The sequence below is a fragment of the Metarhizium brunneum genome, chromosome 3 (assembly GCF_013426205.1).
Source record: "Metarhizium brunneum chromosome 3, complete sequence".
Lineage (NCBI taxonomy): Eukaryota > Fungi > Ascomycota > Sordariomycetes > Hypocreales > Clavicipitaceae > Metarhizium > Metarhizium brunneum.
Genome location: NC_089424.1, coordinates 251,501 through 275,736, shown reverse-complemented (window position 1 = coordinate 275,736; position 24,236 = coordinate 251,501). Strand labels below are relative to the sequence as shown.

The 24,236-nt window shown below is 52.5% G+C and overlaps 8 protein-coding genes across 8 annotated transcripts; 4 read left to right on the top strand and 4 right to left on the bottom strand.

The window, feature by feature from the left end:
• Positions 1-1,044: 1,044 nt before the first annotated feature.
• On the top strand, positions 1,045-2,823 carry CYP52A13 (Cytochrome P450 52A13; the record flags this gene model as incomplete). Its single annotated transcript, XM_014684962.1, has 5 exons — positions 1,045-1,198; positions 1,252-1,795; positions 1,873-2,309; positions 2,370-2,633; positions 2,693-2,823. The coding sequence occupies 5 exons, from the start codon at positions 1,045-1,047 to the stop codon at positions 2,821-2,823; spliced, it is 1,530 nt and encodes a 509-aa protein (XP_014540448.1).
• Positions 2,824-3,498: 675 nt separating this feature from the next.
• G6M90_00g053210 (uncharacterized protein) lies at positions 3,499-4,153 on the bottom strand (the record flags this gene model as incomplete). Its single annotated transcript, XM_014684961.1, has 2 exons — positions 3,499-3,818; positions 3,886-4,153. The coding sequence occupies 2 exons, from the start codon at positions 4,151-4,153 to the stop codon at positions 3,499-3,501; spliced, it is 588 nt and encodes a 195-aa protein (XP_014540447.1).
• Positions 4,154-5,538: 1,385 nt separating this feature from the next.
• phyA_0 (3-phytase A) lies at positions 5,539-7,256 on the bottom strand (the record flags this gene model as incomplete). Its single annotated transcript, XM_014684960.1, has 3 exons — positions 5,539-6,221; positions 6,287-7,052; positions 7,119-7,256. The coding sequence occupies 3 exons, from the start codon at positions 7,254-7,256 to the stop codon at positions 5,539-5,541; spliced, it is 1,587 nt and encodes a 528-aa protein (XP_014540446.1).
• Positions 7,257-8,963: 1,707 nt separating this feature from the next.
• Positions 8,964-10,249, top strand: G6M90_00g053190 (uncharacterized protein; the record flags this gene model as incomplete). The annotated part of the gene is made up of 3 exons (XM_014684959.2): positions 8,964-9,190; positions 9,287-9,833; positions 9,932-10,249. 3 exons carry the CDS (start codon positions 8,964-8,966, stop codon positions 10,247-10,249), a joined length of 1,092 nt encoding a protein of 363 aa, XP_014540445.2.
• Positions 10,250-10,634: 385 nt separating this feature from the next.
• G6M90_00g053180 (uncharacterized protein) lies at positions 10,635-12,704 on the bottom strand (the record flags this gene model as incomplete). The annotated part of the gene is made up of 3 exons (XM_066130557.1): positions 10,635-11,965; positions 12,020-12,526; positions 12,593-12,704. The coding sequence occupies 3 exons, from the start codon at positions 12,702-12,704 to the stop codon at positions 10,635-10,637; spliced, it is 1,950 nt and encodes a 649-aa protein (XP_065986745.1).
• A 2,504-nt stretch (positions 12,705-15,208) lies between these two features.
• G6M90_00g053170 (uncharacterized protein) lies at positions 15,209-16,502 on the top strand (the record flags this gene model as incomplete). The annotated part of the gene is made up of 2 exons (XM_014684957.1): positions 15,209-15,618; positions 15,683-16,502. The coding sequence occupies 2 exons, from the start codon at positions 15,209-15,211 to the stop codon at positions 16,500-16,502; spliced, it is 1,230 nt and encodes a 409-aa protein (XP_014540443.1).
• A 646-nt stretch (positions 16,503-17,148) lies between these two features.
• Positions 17,149-18,569, top strand: afvA (NADPH dehydrogenase afvA; the record flags this gene model as incomplete). Its single annotated transcript, XM_014684956.1, has 2 exons — positions 17,149-17,496; positions 17,556-18,569. 2 exons carry the CDS (start codon positions 17,149-17,151, stop codon positions 18,567-18,569), a joined length of 1,362 nt encoding a protein of 453 aa, XP_014540442.1.
• A 381-nt stretch (positions 18,570-18,950) lies between these two features.
• On the bottom strand, positions 18,951-20,132 carry G6M90_00g053150 (uncharacterized protein; the record flags this gene model as incomplete). The annotated part of the gene is made up of 2 exons (XM_014684955.1): positions 18,951-19,416; positions 19,474-20,132. 2 exons carry the CDS (start codon positions 20,130-20,132, stop codon positions 18,951-18,953), a joined length of 1,125 nt encoding a protein of 374 aa, XP_014540441.1.
• Positions 20,133-24,236: the final 4,104 nt, after the last annotated feature.

Below are 24,236 nucleotides of genomic sequence, written 5' to 3'. Positions count from 1 at the left end.
TCCTCAAATCGTAACCACTTGGACAGAGTAGATGAAGATGTTCCTCTAGCATGTGATACTGTTTCTCGAACCCTGAGCGAACTTGATGAGAAGGAATACAGAGGCTTTTAGTTAGCTGGTACCTAGCTTGGTTCATAAGCCGGACAATACCATTGACAGCTTCTTTATCCGTGGGTGTCTCACTCCGGCAGTTGGGATACAGAGACATGGAGCCATGGACGCACCCGCCGTCCCATGCGCGCAACTTCGCAGGCCCGACACGCAAATTGCGGGGATTTCCATTGATGGTCTGGTCTGGTTGTATTTGGCTTGTCACCCAGGGTTGGCAAGCATGTGAAGAGGGGTCACCGTCGACAAGTCCGGTCGGGTTCCTGGGACCAGTCAAGGTTGACATGAAACTGACTCGTAGCCCCAACCCCTCTGGCGTCGAGGTTGAGAGGCAGCTGAGAGTCTGAGACTTGAGCTGACCAAGGCAAGCAAACTGGTTCGCCCGCAAGAGTCCGGTGATCAAGCCGTCAAGGACATGGAATCAAATGCGGGGGTGGAGTCTGGTCTGCATCTGGTGTCGAAAGATTCAACTCTTGTATCAAATGCAAAGTTGCTCCGCGGGTCCGGACAGCTCCATGCAACATCGCAGTCTCCGCCTGGCCCGTCAAATGGCACGTAGCTTGTCAGGTTGACGCCACGGTCCATCACTCCACTTCTGTCTTTCTACCGTTCTGATGGTTCATAATTAGAGCTTGCAAGGCGTCAACACTTTGCCCGATTGCCCGATGGCCGTGACAGGGTGCCCTCCGGCTGCCCTCCCTTTGCGCTCCGTTCCCCTTTCTCCCGTGTCATTTACATCCCATTGACCCTTCTCCCAAGACTATAAAATACCATTGATCCGTCTCTACCTGTATCGACCCGAGTGCCGGCCGCCCGTCTGCCCATTGTTGTTGGTGAGCAAGGCTTTAGACTCCGGAGCCCCCCAAACACGGCGCTCAATACGCGGCATAAAACACCAGACGTCTTTCTTACCGCGGCATCTTGCCTGCAACAACCATGCTCATGGTTACAGTCAACCCGTGGGCCGTGGTGCTCGCACTGCCGGGATTTCTCATGGCATTATGGACATTTCAGTTAATTTACCTGCCGATTCGGCTGCGGAAGAGTCCCGGCACGAGGGCGCCCATCCTGTCCGGGAACCCTTTTGGAGGTACATGGCCAACACTCACATCGATGCCCGCACGAGCTAATCCCTTTGCGCAGTCTTGTTCTTTTTTGCCCAATCGGCCTATATGCAAGCAACAAACCGCATGCTGGAGCACTTCAATACCATGTTCAGCAAGGGGGACCCCCAAAACCCCCATGTTGTCGAGCTACAGTTTGGCCGACGGCGCGTCATCGTTACCCGGGATCCAGAACACATCAAGACCGTTCTCACGAGCAAGTTCACCCAGTATGGAAAGGGGGAGCTGGTCCACACGGCGGCCAGCCCGTTCCTGGGAGACTCCATCTTCACCACCGACGGACAGCTCTGGCAGAAGAGCCGCGCTCTCATCAGACCCATGTTCACAAAAGAGCGCGTCCGGGACATTGAGATTTTCTCGCAATGGACCGATGTCTTGATGTCCAAGCTTCCAGCCTCGGGACAGACTGTCGACATCTGCGACTTGTTCTACCGCATGACGCTGGATGTTTCAACCGACTTCCTCCTGGGGCAGACTGTTGGTGCCTTGGACAACCCCAACAGCGAGTTCAGCCAAGCCTTCACCGATGTACAACGTATGCAGATGATTCGAGTCATCCTACAGTACGTGAAACCCCGTCTTCCCTGTGCCTTCGTGGCGTGCGCCGAGTCATCTCTGTACTAATTCATCCCGCATGTAGCCCATTCCGTCACGTACTGCCACTACGCAAATACTATGACGGAATCAAAGTAATCGAGCGCTTCATTACCCCGTACATTGAGTCAACGCTGCGCCTGCCCATGGAGGAGCTCGAGCAGCTGTCAAAGTCGGACAAGGAATTCACCTTTCTTCACAACATTGCCTTGTTTTCACGAGACCCCCAGGTGATCCGGGACCAGATCTTTGCCGTCTTGATTGCCGGCCGAGACACGACTGCCGCAACGCTATCGTGGGCTCTCTACGAACTTGCCAATTACCCCGACGTGTGGAAAAAGCTCCGAAACCAAGTCCTGGAGCACGTCGGCCCAACTCGAACCCCATCGTACGAGGACCTCAAAAACCTGACCTACCTGACGCACACCATCAACGAGACTCTGCGGCTGTACCCCGCGGTCCCTTATAACATTCGCGGCTGCAGTACGTCCGGTGCTTGACCCGTATACTGTTGTGAACAGGCACTGACTATCTGTGATGTAGTTGAGGACTCTACCCTTCCCACGCCCGAAGGCCAGCCGGAAATCGCGACGTCGACAGGCGACATCGTCATCTACAGCACCATGGCTATGCAGCGCCGACCTGATCTCTACCCGCCCGTTTCGGACTCCTTTGCCGACGCCGCCATCTTCAGCCCCGATCGATGGGAGAAATGGACCCCCAAGCCGTGGCAGTACGTGCCCTTCAACGGCGGGCCGAGAATCTGCATCGGCCAAAACTTTGCCGTTACCGAGATGGCCTTTACCAGTGAGGATTTCTTTCCACGCCCGTTTGGAGTGGGAGACGATGCTAACTCTGAAGCGTAGTGGTGCGCCTTTTGCAAAAATATGAGCGTGTGGAATACCGCGGCGATTGGAATGCGCAGTTTCACAAGGCGGAGCTGGTTGGATGTCCGGGACAGGGAGTGCCGGTGGCATTGTACGAAGCAAAGAAGTAGGGGAAACAGACAGGCTTAATAAATACATGTCAACTGCATGGGCCGCTGCATCCATGGGTAGGATTCGTATGTGTCTTGAGGCCTCGACGCGAGTGCCATGGCTTGCCGGCATTACGCATGTCTCAAACGGATGACAATGAGTAAAGGAACAGGGGATTGACAAACTAATACGCTTCGGCCGGGCACACACCAATGCGCTGGCAAATGGTTGGTCAATCGTGTTCATAATTGCGTGGATTGTTAGCGGGACTCTGCTTGCGCTGGATATCCGTCGTGACAATGATCCCATTGCTAATGAAGCAGCGAATCGCTGGATCTAGCATCAAGAAGGGATTCCTCGGGAGCACATAGTGGCTGGGATAGACACACTGACTCGGGGAAAGGGAGCGCAACAAGCAAAGAGCGCGTAAGATGGGATTGTGAGCGTGTCTGGATAGTTAAATCTGCCTGATTCCTCCCCGTTTGGCCACCGATTGCCTCTTCCGGCATCCCAGATCTGAGTGTCGAGGGGAGTAGTCAGTCGGGCAGTCTTTTGTAAGCGTCACAGGACAGAAGGCCAATTCATTGTATGCAAACATGCCAGTGGTTGCGAGACTATGTATTAGATTAAGTTGTATTACGTGCCAAGTGTCATACCATGCTATGCCATCCCCATCATATCCTCTTGACCTCAGTCTATTCCTCAACAAACTTTCTCTTGACATCAACCTTTACACAGCTTGGATTCTGGGGGTTTTCGCCGCCCAGGACCCAAGTGAGAGTCTGGTACGTGTAGCCGACGTTGTATGTGGTACAGATGTACCAACTCTTGAGAACGCGGGGATCCTGACCAGTGGGCGGTGATTTCGTATCATCAAGGTAGCTGACAATGTTCATGAGATCGTCCCCGTCAAAGCCGACGTATTGAACGTTGTTGGTTCCGGGATAGAAGAGGGGGAGGGCAACGTTGGTAGACGGGTCGGTGTAGAAGGACATGCTGGAAGGAATAGGCGGCTCTGTGAAACATTGGTTAGTTGACACTTGGCGCAGTGGCTTCACTCATGACATGATGATGATACATACGGGATGGCAGAGTCCAAGCCAGAACGCCAGAAAGGCCACCGGGTCCAGGTTGGGCACCTTCGGTGGTGTTGAGGTTGAAGACGGCCTTGGCGTCGCTGAGAAGACAGATGGATTCAATAGCCGCCCCCGTGTGACATGTACCCAGGGCACGGCCGTCGAGTTCCTTACTGTCCGACTGCACGAGTAGGTTGAATGGCTTTGACTGGACGGTTTGGCCTGCTGCCAGCCCGCCCAAGGTGAGGGAACCCAAGACAGCCGTAGACTTCATTTTTGTCCGAGTATTGTCAATAGTTTGGCGGATGTTCTGTGGGTTGGTGCACAGAGTCTCGAAGCCGGGGATGGTGTTGATGTAGGAGATGATGTTGGTTTCAAGAGAGATGGGTTACAACGTCCACCTTGCAGGCCAATGCCTGGTATATATAACAATTCACAACCCCCCAGCAACACTTGGCCGAGTTGCTCAGTGATGGTCAGTCCACCGACATTCAGTGCTCGCCGGGTGCGTGACGGACACTGACTCTAAGCCATGACGGAGTCTGACGTATGTGGTGCGCCCAACGGCACCCAACGGCAACGACTCTCTCCACATTCAATATGCTTATTTGCGGGGGCAAATACGAGCATCGGACGGCCGGGTCTGTCTCCCTGCATCCGCTACCCGTCATTGCAACCCTATGATGGTGAAGGTGAGCTGGTTGGCCCGCCAGTGATGCTCATCCGATGGTCACCAGTCCGTCCGGCCTCCGTCTCGCTGCCACCTAGTACCTACTATTTTGACGGCCGAGCACAAGGAATCACGGCCATTAGTGGATAATGTCTCTCCGCTGAAGCCAGGCACTTGCTACGTCGACAACTAACTAGTCTGGTGTTACTGCCCACGACTCCACGGTCGCCATGATCACAAGGCCCAGGCCTCCAACTGCTTGGGCCGGCAATGACTTCCGCGCAGCAAAATCAGTGCCTGTCAATACCTAGGCTCACTGTTGGAGTGGCGTTTATCCGAGGCGAAATAAACAACAAGTTCCATGTAAGCCTATGTAGCCCTGGCTACATGTAGTCAAGTGGTCCAAGATGAGCATCTCGCCAACACAACACATGGGCAAGTCCCTGCCAGCAAATGAATTGGAAGGAGGACTACCAACTACGTAACATTAAGGGGATATCGCCTCGATGCCTCTCGATAGACACTCACCGCTGAAGTGGCCGTGTCAAGTGACAACCACAGGACCCTGCCAAGCACGGCAATTAGACGGGAACGAACTAGTTGTTTAGAACGGGGCCGATTGAAACATAAACATGGAGGGATACATATCTCCACCACCGAGACAAAGGCCGAGACTACGACGGAGGAATGTGAAGCTGTGTTGGCGGCCAAGGCTACGAAAACAATTGTCCGATTACACCGAGTGAACGGTAAGGCGTTTCGCATCGACAATGGCATTGTCAAAGTCTAATTTAGTAACAATTCAACATGTAGCTGCACGTCGAGTTGCTGCTACAACGTCACCGTCTCGTTAGTGCTTATACCAGTCGCCCTGCATCGTCATCTACGCATAGTGCCCGCGTTCTGCAACACATCGTGTCCTTTTCAAGGCTAGCATCGAGGGTCATGTGCATCCATGTCAGATCCTGCCATCATCACGCCCAAGTCGCTCAAACCCGAGTGTAATCCCTCCCTTGGACAATCGTACCATCATAGTCGATGCCCGTGGTGGAGTTTGCGAGGGTGTAGTTGCCAAAGCAGGCAAAGGCATAGTTGCTCAGCTCGAATGCGCTCTCTTGGCTCTCGAGAAAGCTACCCAGCGCACACAGGCCGTCGAGCCGGCCAGACGTTGCGTTGCCGCACTGCCCGCCGCGAATCGTGTTGAGCGGCAGGATGCCATTGTTCAGGCGCATCCGCACGAATTTGTAGCTCGAGTTGGATGCTTCGTAGCCGTACTGCCCCGGCGCATAGGCAACGCGGCGGCTCTCCACGGGCTCCGGATCAGACGCGCCGCAGCCAACGACCTCGGTGATGAGGTTGGCCCCAAACGGGGTGAGCCGCGACAGGGTGAAGTGGTTGTCGGCGCTCGGGGGGAACTTGGACGTTGTCGGCGCATCCTTGAGGTAGTCTAGCGACATGGCGGTCAGGACCGAGATGATGATGTCGTCGTGGGAGAAATCGGCGTAGATTTGCTGTCCCAGGGGAAAGGTGGTTGGGTTGTCGTCGAGCGTGGCGTTGACGGATGAGTTGGAAGACGCGATGAACTGGTGACGAATGCGAGCCATCAGTTCCTGCAGGTAGCCGATGCCCTGGGCGCGGCCGGTGGGATTGCCGTAGCTGTAGAGGTAATAATCTGCCCACCGGGTTAATTTTTGTAAACATTGAAGCCGAATCGGACGATGGCGACCGCCTGCTCACACTGTAGATCGAGGACGTTTTCGAAGCCATGCCAGTCTTCCATCGTGAACAAGCTGCAAAAGTCGGACATTCCAATGAAGGAATACTCGTAAGCACACGTCATTTGCATGGCATACAGGTCCTGGTAGTCAAACGTGAAGCCTCGTGGCGCGTACGCCTGGAGCCGACGGAGCGCGGAGCGCAAGTACACCCTCTTGTACGCGTCTTGGAGCCGAGACGCAATGTTGGCATTTGCGTCGCTGTTGTCGTTGAAGCAGCTGTCGTAGGAAGCAAGAGTGTTGTTTTCGGTGCCGCCTTCAGGAATAACGACGACTCGAAACGGGCTCTCCCATTCCGTCAGGGCTGGATCCGGGGTCGAGTTGAAGGACGGGCCAAAGAACCCGAGGGACCAGTTGACCAGGCTATTCTCGATTCTCGACTGCCCAGTTGTTCGCAGAGTGACTTTGGGGCGCGCGCTCCCATTGCTCGCAAAGGTCGGGCTGTATTGCAACTGGGCGACCGAGGCATTGTACAGAGTCCGCCCGTATCGGTTCCAAAACGATGCACCCGCGCTGAATTCGGTGCTGGCGCCGCGGCCAGTGAGAAGTCCCGTGTCGTTTAGGATATAAACATGGGAATTCAGAAACGTCAACGGCCCCGTGAATGCCTCCTTGCCGCCGTTGGCTTTGCTGTAGTTTGCCACCTTTTGCGCAAATCCGCCGGTCACTGCTCCGTCCACGCTGTCTGGAAATCGCTCCGCGTGGCGCTGAAGAGTGCTCACAGACTCCTAACGCGGTCCGAGTCAAAATTGAGCGTTGTCGTGGTCAAGGGCCCTGGAGAGGGTGCGACTCACCACTTGGCATCCATCTGGGAGGCCAACATATTGCACCCCAAAGGCATCCTCGGCGTTGTCGGCATAGACCGAGAGCTCTCCCCAAGATGTGTATATACTGGGAATATCAGTGACGACTGCCGCAACCGAATGGGACATGTGCAGTCCCAGAACCACGAATTGGATGTACAGTGAATGCATCTCAAAGTGTCACTTGGACGGATTCTACGTCGGCTCATTGGGAAAAAAGAAAAGAGACAAGGAAAGAAACACCTCGTTTCGAGGACAGAATATAACCTTGTTTCCATCCGTCCTCAACATGGACCTCACCGAGCCTAAATCCGGCATTAACATGGTTGCTCCGGCTAAATCGGCAGAGGCTGCATCCGACAACTCCATCAATGGTTCTGCCAAAGGCCGAGTTGGGGAAAATGTGGCGTTTCGATGCTTCGACTGGTTGAATTGGGCCAATCAGTTCATGTTGATACATTCGGGAATCCCTCCACCATCCAGGAACACCCGGTTGTACCGTGCTGTGCTTTGGAACGTTTACCAATGTATGTATCCATCGGCCACGCCGCTTGGTCCAATAGTCTGCTCAACCATTCGTCCTTTGCATCAACGAGCGAGCAAACGCCGTGGGACCTGAGGAATTTATACAGTCCTATCAAGCGGGTGAATCAAGACACGGGTTGGGCCATGCTGTCTTTCTTTAGCACTGTCAACAACCATGTGGATGGTCGCTGAGGCGCAATATGACCTGCCTGGTGGCTTCTATGACACCGAGGGCGGGTAGATGGCGAGAGCTGGTTGAAGGGAAAAGAAGCAGACTGGAAGAATGCATTTGCTGCTTGGTGCCACAGTCTGCGTCTCAATGGGTTTTCGGAACCCATCAAATGGGAGCTTGCATGGTTGGCGCGCCTTGCGTCGATGGCCTCGCCTCAACAATCTCGTCAAAATGCTGCGTCATGGTTGTCGGCGGCCGTTATGCTGGTAGCCAACCAGCATCATCCAGGTTGGTGCTGTTGGGAATGGGCAGGAAATCCGACTAGACTTGCAAACAAGACAATGGGGAACAAGGGAAAGAAATACCAAACCTCAGCGCGAGCAAGACAAGAGGCGCGGGTCAAGGTGCAGCACGGACTCGCAAACACGTCGTATCCCGCTGCTGCTTTACCGTCATTGCTGGAGACTCGATGAATTGACCTATCAACTTGAAGCCTCATGTTCCAAGTGGCTAGGAACCAGGATCAAGCCCCCAGAGAGTGCGGGGAAGACTTGTCCAGCCGAGTTGCATACCAGTGACAACATCGGCCAAAGACAGAAGCCATCACGCATGGATAAAGTTGAAACGAATGGTCGACAAGTTGCCAAAACAAAGAAACACACTCTCGGAAATTTTACAACGGACATGAATTATAGCACTCCATCAACTCGGCGTCCCGATTCATGGCATGGTTTTGTCTGCCAAGTTCTGCAGTTTCTGCGACTTGTCGACTCGGTACGTGTGGCACATGATCGACATTCCTGTCACAAGGAGCCGAGGAGTCCCCTCCTTCACATTAGCCCAGCTTGATGCAACAGTCTTGGAGTCTCTAGATTCCTCTTTTTGGTAGGGTTTGCGCTCCGTGACTGGCCGTGACTGGCCATCCAGCTCGCTAGTGTTGCTGTATTTCTAGTTGGCATGACGCCGAGGCAATAGATGCGATTGAATCGTGGGGGAGCGTCCATCAATCCACGGCAGCCACTATAAATGCAACTTGACCAGTTTGTGGCATTTTAATTAGAGAGACATCTGCGCTTTGCATGCGCATTGCAGAATGGAGGCCATGTTTCCCGACTCTCCCTTTGAGTCTTGACGGTGAAATGCCTTCCTTTATGTATCTCGCGCATTTCGATTCAGACTCGAATCTGGCCTACATTCCGACCGAGAAACACCAAGTTGCAGCCTCCATTTCAAGAAAAGGCAGTCGGACGTCGTATCAGTCCACAAGACCACCCAAGAAGCAACGCTTAATTGATCACTTGAAGCGGTTTTGGGCACTTCATCTTGTCTTGTGGATATGCATCACCGTCCTGGTTGTGTGTCTCGCGTGAGTGATCCCTCCCGAGTCCAGACACAAGCCCTGCACAAGCTCTCCGCGTGCCCTACACAGTAGCAGTATATTAATGGTCCCCTTTTCGGACAGAATTTTCGTCGTTGTGCCCGTAATTGCCCAGAGAAAGGTTGACGACGCCAACTATGAGATTCAAGGCGTCAACATTCTCGACCCGAAACCGAATTCGGTTCTGATCCAAATCAATTCCACCATCCAGACAGACGGCCAGGTCAAGGCAGAGGTCGACTCCTTTGAGGCGAATCTAGCGCTGGCCAATGTCCCGAATGCGCAGCCTTTCATGACTCTCACGTTCCCCAAGACCAATGCCAACAAGTTCCAGGTTGTGAATATCAGTCAGATTGTCGAAATCGCCGACCAAAATGCTTTGCAACAGTTCAACCACGCGCTTTTCCAGAACCGCACGCTTAGAATCACCATGTATGGAAAGACAAGCGTAAAGCCCGCTGGCATGAGCAAAAAGTACCCGGTCAACGTTCGCAAGACCATAGAGTTCAATGGACTCAATCGGCTGAATGGCACAAAGCTCCAAGATACAAGTCTCTCACTTGATCGAGACGCGCCAAACTTCAACGCCACAGCCGTTATCGTAAACCCATCCTACTATACCCTTGACATGGTATGTTGAAGATGCTGGCTCACCTACGACATTGCACCCTTTTGTTTCTGTGCTCCTAAACTGTTGCAATGTGGAATGCTGCTAAGAGGTTTTGTTAGGGCAACGTCACACTACAGAGCTTTGCAGACGGTCAGCCCGTCGGAAATGTTGCCATTGCCAACTTGCTCCTTCGCCCAGGCAAGAACATGTTTCCCATTGAGACGCGCATAAACCAGACAAGAATAGCGCAAATTGTCGAAAACCCAGCCTATTGTACGACCGGCAATATTCCTTTTAAGCTCCAGGGAAAGAGGATTCAAAACCATGGCGAGGATATTACGTGGCTGGCGTCATCGCTGAGTAACGCCAACATGATGGTAGATGTCAGCATTGCAGCAATGATGGGAAGCTTGGAAAGTGCGAATTTCTGTGTTTAACGGCCACACATGGAAACTGTTGGTGTGTTACTTGTACAAGTCAATCTGTAGTGCAGCCTGACATAGGGCATCTGTTACCGCGGCTTTGAAAGTTCATGTATCGGGGGCTTTGGCGCAATGGGAACTCTGCAATTTGGGACATGCAGTATGCCGCGCAAGACGGTAAAAATGATCAAGAATAAAAAAGAGAATTATTACTCTTTCCCGCAAAGCTAAGCTGCCAATACCGAGATACATCTTCTCACCCGGTAGAGCGTTGCACTTGGCTTCTCACGAAGAAACCCGCCATGTGTTCACTGTTCAGAATTCAACTATATTCAACAAGAGTAAAATCCACTACGCTTACACATGTACAAACTCCATATGCATCATGCAAAACTTCTCACTACGTAATCACCAAGCAAGCAGCGACGGTGGCCAAAGCAGCGGAAGTGCTGCCCAACAGCCGCAGACCAGCACTCTTCGATGTCCCCTTGACATCTACGGCTGTCCCGTACAGCTGCGGCTCGTACATCTTGGCAGGGGGCCGTTCATCTATCGTGCCATTCCAGCAGTACCGCGAGAAGCACTGGTTGCACTTGTCCGGGACGGGCGTTTTTGTCCGCTCAAAGCTGCGCTGCAGCATGGCGCAACTCACACAAGTCGGCCAGTCTGCATCCCGCGTGCCGTTGAGTTGCGTCGCAACAGCCCAGCCATTCGAAATCATGGCATCGCGCTCGCTGTTATTGACGCTCAGCGAAAAGGTAGAAATGTTGGAGTGGAACTGGTACGGGTAGTTGGGCAGATAGACTATGAGCGGCGCGGCATTCGTCGTATTGGTAGCGTTGCAGCCAAAGAATGTCGGCTTGGTATTGAGGCCGAGATTGATAAACGAGTTGCGGCCAGGCACGACGGGGAAGCTCGTGCCGTTGGAGACGGGACTGAGGGAGCGCTCGTACGTCCTCATGGGCGCGGCGCCGTCGGGCCATGCATTCGTGTCGGCGGACGAGTCGACCGAGAAGACGACGTCGACTTTGCGCTCCAGAAGGAGGTGCGGATGGTATGGAACGTTTTGCCCGTCCTCGCCGCCGTCCACGAGCGTAAGACGATCCGACGTGGCGGCCTTGTTGACGGCCTTGTTCCAGCCCTTGAATGGATTCGGCGTCCAGTCGGCAATGTCGTCGTCGGCGTCTCCGAGGGCCGTTAGTATTTCGAGAATAATCTTGACCACAAACTTGGGCACGTCTGCTGGAATGTATTTGCTTCCATTTGAATCCTTGAGTCGAAGAATAATCTGGTTGAAGAGACTGCTGGATGTGCCCATGACAAAGCCAACGTTGTCAAAGCCAGCGATGCACTTTTCGGAATCGGGCAGCTTGCCGTTGTTGAACTTGGAGCCCACGTACTTGAGGGGGACAAACCCGTTGAGCGAAGGGTCCGTTGAGCCAAGTTCCCACGGGTTGAATTCGAACAAGGCGTCATCAATCGTCGTGTTCTTCTCCCCCGGAGCACGACTATCTGCAACAAGGAACGGGAGCGGCGCTTTTGCAGCAGAAAAGTCCGAGTCGTCGGCGATGGATGAAAAGGTATAGCTTGGACCACCACCCTCGGCGTTGACGAGTTGGAACGACAACATTCGGCCCCAGTAGTCAGTGATCGATCTGTTGAATCCAGCGTCGTGCTTTTTATCAGCCTCGTCAAAAACGGTCTTGTAGTAGTCTTTGAAACCCTTGGGGCCTTTGCAAAACAGTTAGCACGTCTCGGGCATCTTATAGGTGCAGCAATACTCGCCTTCCAAGATGGATTGTCCAAATTGCCAGATGGTCCCCGAGTTGACTGCATTTTGCACGGTAGTAAAGTTGTTGGTATAGATACTACCAACAAGCCAGCCTCCCCCGGACAAGCCCGAGATGTAAGTCGCAGTTTGCAGGAGACCTCCGATATTGCCCTTTGAGGTGCTGCCCGGAGATCTGCTGTCGAACGCCGCGACAGCCCCAGCGCCATTCAGCATGGCGCGATAGCCGCCGCCAGAAACCGCGATGCCGATGTTGGGCAGAGCAGTTGAATTAGCCGTGGCTCCGCTCAAGTATTTCTCGCTGTCGAATCCCGGTATCGCATTTCTTTGAAGAAAGTCCCGGATATGGGATATAGTCTCGGCTCGCCGTCTAGGGAGCCACTCTTTCTCCTGGGGACTGAGAGAAGATCCGACACGGATCTCTGGTCTGGTGCTCGGGCAGTCGACTGCTGCCGGCGCGTATCCGTCCGGGGCCTGAGGTGTTGCCCGTTCCACCAAGGAAACTAACTTTGGTCAACGAGCTGCATTCGTCGGGGCCGTTGTGCCACATGTGGTGACATTCAACTTACACGCTTGAGGAGGGCCGCTTCCTGGGTAGACGGCAGCGGCATGGGCAAACCATGGCGGTGTGATTCCCGAGAGGGCAGACGCTGCCGCGAGAATCAATGTCGGATGATGCATTGCCGGGTTGTCGAATCCAGATTTCCCGACCAACTGTCCTGAGGGAGCAAGGCCTCCAAGCCTGAAGGCCCAGCAGGGACAAATACGTAACGACTTTGCGTGCCGGGCAGAAGCTGTTGAAAACAACAACGGCAAAAAACAAAAAAGAAGCTGCAGCAACAACAAGTACAAAACGACAAGGCAAGAGTATCGAGTAAGCGCTGCAGACACTCGTAGGGGCAGGGAAGCCCAAACTGATATATGACCTCGCCATGCTCGCGGACCCCTCGGATATTGGACCGACTCGGCCAATTCCGCAAGAGACCGAAACGGGCGACGCAATGTTCATTTGGGATTCAGCCAACAGGGCGCAGCATCTGCGTGTAAGATGCTGTGGAGTGTGAAGCACCAGTTGAATGGCTCGACGGGCGGGTGATGGGATGGCGCAGCCGTGGCGTTTGGCATTGTGTCGGACCCTTCGGTTGCCCGTCAATGGAGGACCCTGCGTGAATATGCCCGAAAGAGGAAATTCTAGTGACATGGATGCTTGAGATATTGGTGCCCGACTACGCCGGGGCGGTGGTTTGGCGCGGGTGGAATCGCCAGCACAACCGTACCGGACTTCTTTTGTTCCAACAAGGAAAGGCCTTTGGCCGATACGTCGCGTCTTTTCGTTTGTACATGAATGACCTGTCCGGTCTACACCTTGCCGTTATGAATGAGCCGCCCTTGTGGCCCCTGAGACGTGTTTCAGTCCTTACACATGCACCAACATGGAGCAGACAAGAAGCAGACAAGAAGCAAACAAGTCTTGACACGAATCACACGTCAGCTACGGATGCTGTTTGGTTGTTTCGCTTCTCATATACAGAGGCTTCCCAACATTAAAGCCAAGCTTTCGTTGTTCCCCGACTTGCCGTGCGTTCCGTAAGCAACACACTTGGTGCCGTCGGTGAACCATGCGCAGCCCCATTACTACAGTAGTGCCGGTGTAATATTCGCGTGTACAACCCACTGGTTTGGAATGCCCTTTATCAGAGGATCCACCACTAAGGCTGAATCTTACCGGCCGTTTGTTGTTACGTAGTATTGCCGTCGTAACTTTGTGGCTAAGCACCAGGCTCGATCTCATGGCCTTGTCGGACTGGTTCCGCAGAGGGAGAGCGACAAGTATTTGAACGCATCTCTGCCGTCGTATTTTTCATGACCCGAACCCTTCGGATTACATAGAATTGATCGTGGTGTTACCCTAACCCTACCGTGTGGTGTTGTATGAGGTGTTAAAATGGTGTAGAACCTTGGTACTTGGAGAACCAGACTCGTGATTTTCTGTGACACATCAACACTGTAACTGCATTGGATTGTAGCCCTCATTGCAACAGAAGATATTGACTTGACAGATTCCGCTGCATCGTTTCTGTCGGTCCGTGCCGTCACCTCAAGCTATTCCTTTGAATGTTTTCCAGTCTTTGCAAAAGACCTAGGGTAAGTGGGGCAGCAGCTCATCTGCTCGTCAATGGCCATGAGGCTAGATGACCAGAGGGATTGTGGATGACTAATTCGGATACATCGGCAACGATGCCGAGATGGCTTTTGACCTTGGAAATCCTATGCTCTACTCCATCACAACATCAAGTATCCATTTCGGCAACATCCCGAAACTCGAATCCAGCTACTGAAATGTCCACCACGCGCCGGGCATCCTCCGTGCGTGGATCCACAACGCCGAAACGACCAAGGCGTGCATTGTTGGCAGAAAATGCCACCCAGGACAGTGCCGTGGGTGATGCTCCCAGGCGAGCTCCCATGGCCTGCCGCGTGTGTCGAGCTCGAAAGGTCAAGTGCTCTAATGAGCGTCCGACGTGTGCTGGATGCGTCAGACTTGGTTGCGAATGTGTTTACCCCGTGCCGGCAGTACCATACGAAAGCCAACCGTGAGTATTTGCCCGGAACCCAAATAATAAATGAGATGAGACGAAAATATAATTCTTTTTTATTTCATCATACTGAATCTCATCAAGCAATAACCAGAGTGGCGATGGAGTTGCGAGTACTCTCCAGGAAATACTCAGGCGACTGCCCCCAACCGCCGAGACGTCTGGTCGGAACCATGCCTCCAATCAGTCGTCTGTCGGCACGTCTGCCACGTTTACTACATTGGACTACATGTTTCAATGGCCGATCTTTTGCTCCAGTCTAGGAGAATGCTCAGCCGAAACCAACATTCTGGCTACTAACCACTTTCACGAACCAGACCAGCTGGCGAGCTCAGGGCTGGGGCTACCCTTGTTTGACAGCGGTGAGGTTGCTCAATTGTTGACGCGATTTCTAAGGCTCGTCCACGTCATGAATCCCATACTGGACTGTACGACCTTGATGCACCACGGGAGAGTCGTTGCAGAGCTTGGTCTGCAGTGGGATGCGAAAACATGCCTTGTGGTATATAATTTGCGCCCGCATCATTTCCCCTCATTAAACTGAACGTCGCTGATTTTGGATCCTTTCCTTTTGAAAAGCTCCTGGCCATGGCCCTGGGCTCTATTGCCAAACCCTTGGAAACGAGACTAGAGCCCTTGGAATCAGCTTCGCGCTCCGTGTCGGGGGACGACAAGAAATCGCGGCAACAAGCTGAGCTATACTACCAGTATGCGCTCAGGCGTATAGGGATGATTGGAGGGAGTCTGACAGCCTGCCAATGCCATTTTCTGAATGGCATATACTTGCTGTATACTCTCCGGCCGGTACAAGCCTGGCAGGCATTCTTCCACGCCTCTTCTTTATATACAGTGTACCTGAAAAGCCGAGCGGCAGCGCAGCAGATTGGACCGGGACACTATCACGATGATGCTCTGATTGGAGATGAGAGCTGCTCTGGTGAGAAGCTGCGGTGTTGTCTAGAACAGAGACTGTACTGGAGCTGCATCAAGTCGGAGAGGTTGGTAGAAAACACTCGACACTATAGAGCGCCGGCGGCATCCATGTTTGCTGACGATGAGCAGCGAAATCTGCACCGAGGTAGACTTGCCCAGATCCGAGTTGGGCAAGATGGAGTATCCGTACCTATTTCCGTCGCCGCCAACGCCCAAGAGTGTCGATGGCTTACACGACACCCACGACATGGGTGCAGTCGGCATGTTGGCCCCAACTGCCTTGTTATCCGTCGATGATGCGGCGGAAAAACAAGACTTCAAAACGCTCCACGAGCACTCGTGGTTTTCCTACCTCTCAAACATTGCGCTGCTCCGCATCTCTAGCCGCGTAGACGACGAGTTCTACACCAACCCCCCCTCGCTGTGGGCGAGTATGAATCTGCTCGACATGGCCAACACAGCATGGGACCTGGAGAAGCAGTTGCTACAATGGCAGCACACTCTGCCTTCTTCCATCTCGTGCTTTGATGAGCCGGCCTCCCTGTCGACGGTGACGGAGTTGCAGCTGGCTACGTGGCTGCACTGCACCTCGGTCAGGTTGCGCATGTATCGACCGTTCCTGTACCGCCTGGCTTTACAACAAGGCCACGACTGGCCGTTGGCAGACGCCCTGAAACAATTTGCCGACAAGGCCGTAGTGCTCAGTCTGAATCCTCTCCATACGCTTGGGCTACAGCACCGGCATGCTGGCTCCTGGTTTCGATGTCGGGAATCGGCGTCTCGCGTGCTGATACTCATTTGTGCCAGGAAAATCGGGCTGGTATCCAAAATGGGACTTGAGCAGCAAGTCCAAGATATGCTGGGGATTTGTTTAGCACACCTACGTTTCTGGGAAGAAGAAGCAGAGGACATACGACGAGTGCGCCAGGTTCTGGAGCCCATGAGCTAATGGTGGACTTGATGCCGAGAAAACAGCGAGTCCTTTGGAAACAGGGTATTACCAATAGTGTCGATACAACAGGTTTGGTCCGGCTTGAGCTGAAGCAGATTTGTAACCATGATCTTAGCAAGAGTCAAGACTCAAGTGTCTACCACCTCCAAACCCGGTTGCTGTTCAGCTTACGCCTTCGCACCAGGTTCATCTCCAAGCGCCACTTTTCTCGGGTACAGCCGAGTCTTGCCGACGCATTCTGCATCTCCGCCAGGTCGAGCGCTCGGCACGACACCGAAAATGCCGAAGATGGCGACGCCGTGGGAACTCCAAGGATCCACCGTCCCGCCTTTTGACACCATCGATTCCGGATCGCACCAATTACGGCCGCAGTCAAACCTACTTACACGGCATGATCCAAACTCACTGCTGAGAAATCAAGTCTAGGAAACCTTGGAGGGACCATTGCGTCAAACGCAATGAGCAGCCCTTGCGAGATGGGAGACGAATGCAGGACTGTTCATGTATAAAGAGAGCAGCCTGCCACCTCGTCATAAACTACCTTGGCCATCAGACGACATCAACTCCTATTCCGCAACACAACACCAAAGACTCCTTATTCTGTGACCCCCCAGCCCGATTGGTTCCGTGTGTCGATTACATCATGGCAGCATATCTCACGCAGCGCATCTCGCACCCTCATCACGGTATCCCCGTCTCGCGTTCCGAAACCCCAGCCCCCGAGAAAACCGCCAAATGCCTTGCTCCTATTCCCAATGTCGCTGCCAAAGGCGTCCCGTTCTTCACGCCAGAGCAGGATCCGGTCGCTGGCAGCGCCGTAGATCCCCAACCCTCTGGTAAACCCATACCCAAGCTCTTTACACCACTCAAAATCAGAGGCATCACGATGCCAAATCGAATCTGGATGAGCCCCATGTGCCAATACAGCGCTCACGAGGGTTTTCACACGCCCTGGCATATTACCCACTATGGCGGCATGATTCAGCGAGGCGTAAGTCCCTTGTCCCCCCCATCTTGTTTGTCGTTGCGCAAGGCTGAGACATGGTACAGCCCGGCCTCATGATGATTGAGGCCACTTCTGTCCAGCCAAACGGACGCATCACCCCAGAAGATTCGGGAATCTGGCTCGACGCCCACGTGGACACGCTCAAGAAACACGTCGACTTTGCGCACAGCCAAAACGCCCTCATCGGCATCCAACTGGCCCACGCCGGCCGAAAGGCCTCGACGGTCGCGCCCTGGCTCAGTTCCGGCGCGACCGCCACCGACGAGGTTGGAGGCTGGCCGTCGGACGTCGTCGGGCCCAGCGACGCCCCCTTTGCCGAGCACTATCCGACGCCGCGGGCCATGAGCCTGGCCGAGATTGACCAGTTCAAGCGCGACTTTCTCTCCGCCGTGCGCCGCGCCGTCCGCGCCGGCTTCGACGTCATCGAACTTCACTTTGCCCACGGCTATCTCGTATCGAGCTTCCTGTCGCCGGCGGTGAACAAGCGCACGGATCAATACGGCGGGAGCTTCGAGAACCGCACTCGGCTGGCCCTCGAGCTTGTCGAAGCGGCGCGGGCCGCGATTCCCAAGGACATGCCCTTGTTCGCGCGCATCAGCGCGACGGACTGGCTCGACACGAACCCCAACTGGGACGGGGGCGCGAGCTGGACAGTCGACGAGAGCGTCAAGCTGGCCAAGCTGTTTGCCGAGCGAGGCGTCGACGTCCTGGACGTGTCTAGCGGCGGCAACCATAGCCATCAGAAAGTGATTGGCGGACCGGGCTACCAGGCCCCTTTTGCAAAGGCCATCAAGGCGGCTGTCGGGGACGCCATGTTGGTGAGTTCCGTGGGGAGCATCAAGACGGGAGAGGTTGCCCGGGATATCATCGAGGGCGGGAAAGACAAGGACGATACGCCCCTGGATCTGATTGCCGCTGGTCGCATGTTTCTGAAGAACCCGGGATTGGTGTGGTCCTGGGCGGATGAGTTGGGCGTCACTATCCATGTCGCTCACCAGATTGGATGGGGTTTTGGTGGGAGGGCCTCGAAGAAGTCTGGCAAGAGCACGGTTCCTTGATTCAACAACGGCTTTGTTAGAGTATAGAAGAGAGAGATTGCATATAGAAAGAATGACGTATAGTATTTTGGCTTGAATTCTTGCATCGTGTGTACAATTTTACCGTTGAGAACACTTCACAATGATGCGTATAAGAGGCGTTTGAGCGCGTCGTTGGGCATTCGAATGGCCGAATAGTCACACGCGGTTCGACAGGGCATTGATTACAAGGTGATGCAAAAGTCTCAAATGGAAATTGCTCGTTGTGCTTGCTTCGCTGCTAGAACATATGACTAGCACTTGGCAGATAGGTCAACTGGTAGAATCGCATATATGTACAGAAAACTGAACCAAGGGTGGCCGATGATGCCTCCATTTGCTCTTGTACTTTATAGGTGACATTTATGGAAATTTAATCCTGGTTGAATCCAAAGTAACAAGATATCTCTTGCCCGGATGCTCAGTTACAGTGTAAATCTTTTTGCCCCTTTTGTCGTAACTCAAATCTTCAGGTCCGGGAGGGACCATGCCTTTATTGATTGCGGCTCCCTTTCCTGGAATCCATCCCCAAATGTCGCCATTCGTATTGGCGCCATTGCTTCGAGATACGTAGATTCTGCCATTGGCTTGCACAGCACCCTGAGTCCGCAGGATGTCATGGCAGGATGCCCAGACGCCCTTAGCCGTCTTCTTGTCCGCTCCAGTCCGCAAGGTACGAGTGGTGTAGTCGAGCTCAAACTGCACCATGCGGATGGGGTTCTTCTCGTCGGGCTGATACTCCCCAACCATGAGACGATCGGGAGAGGCAGTGCGGTCCAGAGAAATATAAGAGAATCGGAATGGGAAAGAAGGTGTCCATTTATACCACCTGCATCCTGTAGTTAGATCACCCGTTTATTCACGTGTCCAAGCGTGGGTTTCGAACCTGATCTGAGGAATGACATATTTATATCCCGCTGCGGCGTACTTCCCAGCGCTGATCTTGCCGACTTTGTCACCAGATCCAACCTCCCAGACGTTGGCCATGTCGAAAACACGAATGCCATTGGAGGTGTCGACTACCCAGAGAGTATCGCCATACCACATAATACCGCCTGCGTGAATGCCCACGCCTTGGAAATCGTCGTCGGCCGAGGGATTAACCAGCAATGCATGGCGATATTTCTTGGTGGCTTTATTCACAAAGGAGATGCGCACTTGGTGACTCTCGTCGCTGTACCAGCTGACCAGCCAGCCGTCCTTGCCGTCGTAGGTTCCAACCTCGGCGGCATCGGCGGTTGAAGAAATACCTTGAGGATACCACTTCTTCGTATCAACATCGTTGAAGTCTTTTGTTTTCTCCCAGCTGAGCTGGGTTGTCGCGCCACTCATCTGGTGGTTTCCATCGTCGAAGACTTTGGAAACGTTAACCTGCTTGTTGGCATTGGCGAACATCTTGGAAAGCGGGCCAAGATGCGCGTTTACGCCCTGATCAACAAGGACAAAGTCGGCGCCGTTTCGCTTGCCACCACCTTTGCAGCTACTAGGGCTTTGGCATATACTGAGTGTGCTGGCGGAAAGCACCAACAGCGTGGATGCTTTCATTTTGTTGTGTGGGCTATGAATTGAAAATGTAGCGGGTGTTTCTGATGACCTTGATATGAGGAAAAGGAGGGGGGCTTTAAATATGTATTTTAGGAGACGACCTGTTGGGCAGGCAAGGTTGCGGAAACTGGCATGATGTTGAACAACAGTCATGTTGGGCACACGATGCGGACTTGAATCCTCCGCAGCCCTTCAATGCTGGGAACTGTCCCCGAGCTAACCCTGCGCAATTGCTATTCTTGGTAACATGCTTAGCCAGACTCTTGTATGAACAAGGCTTCTGGCCAACTAAACAGCCCGATCCACAACGGCTTTGTCGATCAGCTCTCAGCTAAGCACACATCCAAAATAAGCCGTTATGCTCCGGAAGCAGCTGGTGCCAAATGGAGTTTAGGCAAACACAGCTGAGAACGAGCATCTTAAATTGGGAAACCTGTGCGATGGAATTAAAGTACTCATTCATAAAGATTCTAAAAATCTGTATCGGCGGCGACTAAGGATAGGAGGGACTGCAGAATCTGAGGGTCTTGGTAAAAAAAAAAGAAGGACATCCATTGTGCAAATAGGAACTGTTAATTAAGAATACAAAGAGACTTGCCTGTTTTGTACAGTTTACATCAAAGCAGCTAACTGAGGCTGGAAGCCTACTCTCCACCCGAGACTTGTCAATACTTCTCTCGCTCCTAGTCACCGTGTCTTTTGGAGGTCAATTGGCACAAAATAACTCCGAAGAACATGACATGAGCCAACGAATAAAGCATTTACTCTACAATAGGTGGTCTTTAGTTTTATTATCAAAAAAACTATTGAAAGCCAAAAAGCCAAGGGGGCGTATATGTCTTCATTTACCCATGTCGATGTACACATGATCTGGATCCATCCACATCGGCATTATGTAACTGGATCTGGGGCATTCTGGTCCAAGATATAAGAAAGAGCTAACTGTGGAGTTTATTCTATAAAATACTATTATATTATGAACCGTGGCAGTATCGTGCTATGAGGATGGTTTTGAAGGGGGATTGGGAGACTTGGAGATCCCAACCATCTCCTATGCCTAAAAGTGCACCTACCAGCCGCAAGTTAAATGAGTAGAATTTTGAGCTGAACATAGCTTTAAACAGTATACTGTTTCAATGATTGCAATAAACACCAGAGTTCAATCCACATAGGAACCTGTAAATACGACGGGTTCAGGGCCTGTACATGGGTTCACTTTGCAAGGCGTGAGGTATTCGCGCAGTCAATCAAACCACATGCACAATACGAGACTTAAATTCGGGCCGGGAACCTGTCTTGACATGTACAGGCGATTACGAGACGTTTCCCCAGCCATATCCATACGACCCATTGTTGTAGAAATTAAGTTGCTGCCATGTCCTAAGCAAATAAAGAGTCATGCAGTACAAACTTGAACAACTAGGTCTCTGATCCAGATTCCCGCAGCCATCTGCACTTTTTGCCATGCAAGGTTCTTGTATTTATTTCTTTAGCTTTCTTGTTTCTAGTATCTCGTCATCACCATGTAAGCCAGTGGGCAACACGGCTTACAAATGATCAAATGGGACGACGACAATGCCTCAACCACCACTCCACGTTTTAGCCTTGGTTGACTTTCTTCGTTTTCAAAGCAATGCAGCTTTCTAGTCCATTCAAGACACTCTTTCAGCCTTTAACTTGCAATCTTTGATGATGTTGCCCGCACGCAATGAATCGAAGCGGTCGCTCGACTACCCCGGGTGACGACGTGGTGTCCTTTGTCTCTTGTCGCAAAAGGAATGTGCCCTAATTGGTGCGCAATTAGTATCCCTCGTATTTCGTCGACATTTCTTCCACGGTATTACACCATAGTCTCAAAGTTCAAAAGCTTCTACTACTTCGTTGATTATGGCTCCAATGTACCGGCCAACCAAGGCCATTGACTTTTATTGCTACTAGTATCCACAAGTCAGTCGCTTAGTACCCGTCTTTGCGGCGAGTGACTGTGTAGGCTGACGGATAGACTATTGCAGCCTAGCTATTGATGTTTCCAGGGCCTACCCTGGATTTTGCTAGTCCATGATTGCAAGATCCAACAGTTCGGTGGCCACGCAGACTCGGACCCTGTCATCAATATCATGCCAATTGGACGCTCAGGGAACTGTACTCCCTTCCCTGCCAGGGGTAGACTATTCCAGAGGAGAAGGCAAAGGTCTAGAATATTGGCTCGGACAATTCAGGTCTGCCTGTTGTCAAGTAACTCATGGATCTAACCTAGTGCGATTATTCATCACCTACAACATTGAACAGGACAATGTGTCGAGGCAAGCGACAATGTTCGGGACACCCTGGTATGCCCCCGAGTTCATCTGCTGCGCAGGGGTTAAAGTTTAACTTGCTACAACGTACAAGACTTGAACTGATTACTCTACAAAGACTGCAAAAAATAGTCCCGTGCGGAATAGCTTCGGTTGTGTCTGCGACGTATTAGTGAGTCAACTTTCTCGAATGTACCCACCCTCGTCTTCACTGCTGTGAGGGATTGACATTTCTCGGCATCCTGATTCCCATTGCACAGAAGGATAATAGCGGCGGGCCCTGGCTAACGAAATCGTGAGACGGTCAATCGGATGCGAGTGGGTTGCCACGGTAGTGTTTTTGCTGTAGAATATGCCTCAACACACCAGGGTAGGTGCAAAAGCCTTCTATAAGACAAGTCCGTGGTGAACTGAGGTGCATTCTGAATCATAGGCAGCTTGTTTTGTTAAACCATGCAGCAAATACAACTGCGCTGAGAACCCGACTTCTAAATGCCGCTGATCTTAAATACTACTATTATCGGCAGAGGGGACTGTAACGGCTAGTGGATTGTGTTTAAATATCAATATGCGACCTCATCTTTATCCTTCAAACTGCTCGTAGCGCGACGGATTTGAGAAAGTCTCTCATGCGGCTTTGCCCATCATGGCCGTCACTATTTTGTATTCAATCCCAAACAGCCGTGCGGATTAACAGCTGAGAGAAGCCCGCTTTTGCAGCTTTAGGCTCCGCATCGCCCGAAATCGAACCGTCCAAACATCATGTTGAATGGAAGGTCTCAGGCGCGATACATCCTGGAATCGTCCAGGGCTGGGTCTGGGGGCTTTGATGGCACAACCCGGGGCGACCCTGGCATTGTGCAAGCCGCCATAAGAGAGCAAACCTCTTTTTGGCATCAACTTATGAAGCAGAAACAGTGAATCCGTAGAAATTCGTTTACGGCTGCGTGCGTATGTCGACTGACTAGTGTATTGGGGAACTCAACACGCGGCATCACCCCATTCCTGGCAGCAAAATATTTCGTTTTTTTACGGCCGAGATTTAACATCAGGTAATTGGACTGAGGACTGGGGAAAACCCATATCGCAGCGCTCATAATAACATGCTTTCGCAGCGTCCCACCAATTCCGGCCTCCGCGCAACGTTCAACACCACACTTGATCTCACATAAGAGCCCGATGAGCACGACTGCTTCGCCTCCATTCTGCTCGCTAGCATCCAAGGGCCTACTTAAACTAGCGACCCTAGACATGAACTTGAACTGATGGGTAACCTTCAGAGCTTTATCAGTAATACCAACAGCACGTGGGCTCTGCCTGGCTGGAAAGCCAAGACCAAGGACCCCCATGGTAGCGCCCGCGGTCGGAACAGCACATGGGTTTGCGATTCAAATGCACTTCAGGGTGTTTGCAAGGCATCAAAGTGAGATGCCGCAATCATGACCCTGAAAGGCCAAAAATGCGATATAGTCGCTGTTGCAAGGTGAAGATTTGATGCATGGTCCAACGAAGACGTTCGAGCTCAAATCTCGGTATCAAGACTCCAGAGTATCGGCAAGTACCGCTGAGCCTAGAAATATTTGACAGCAGGTCGTTGAAGAATCGGACAAGTCGAGACGAGAGGTGGGGGAGTCCAGCGCTGCAGGTGGCTGAACGAGGATCCAAAGCTTTCGAGCTCTGCGCTATAGTAGTCCGGATTTGCAACAAGACTGCTTGGCAGCATGATAAATATGAGAGAACAAACGCTTCAGCAATGTATCGTCTCACCCAACGCAAAATGGTCAATACTATTCCTGCCTAGACGGCA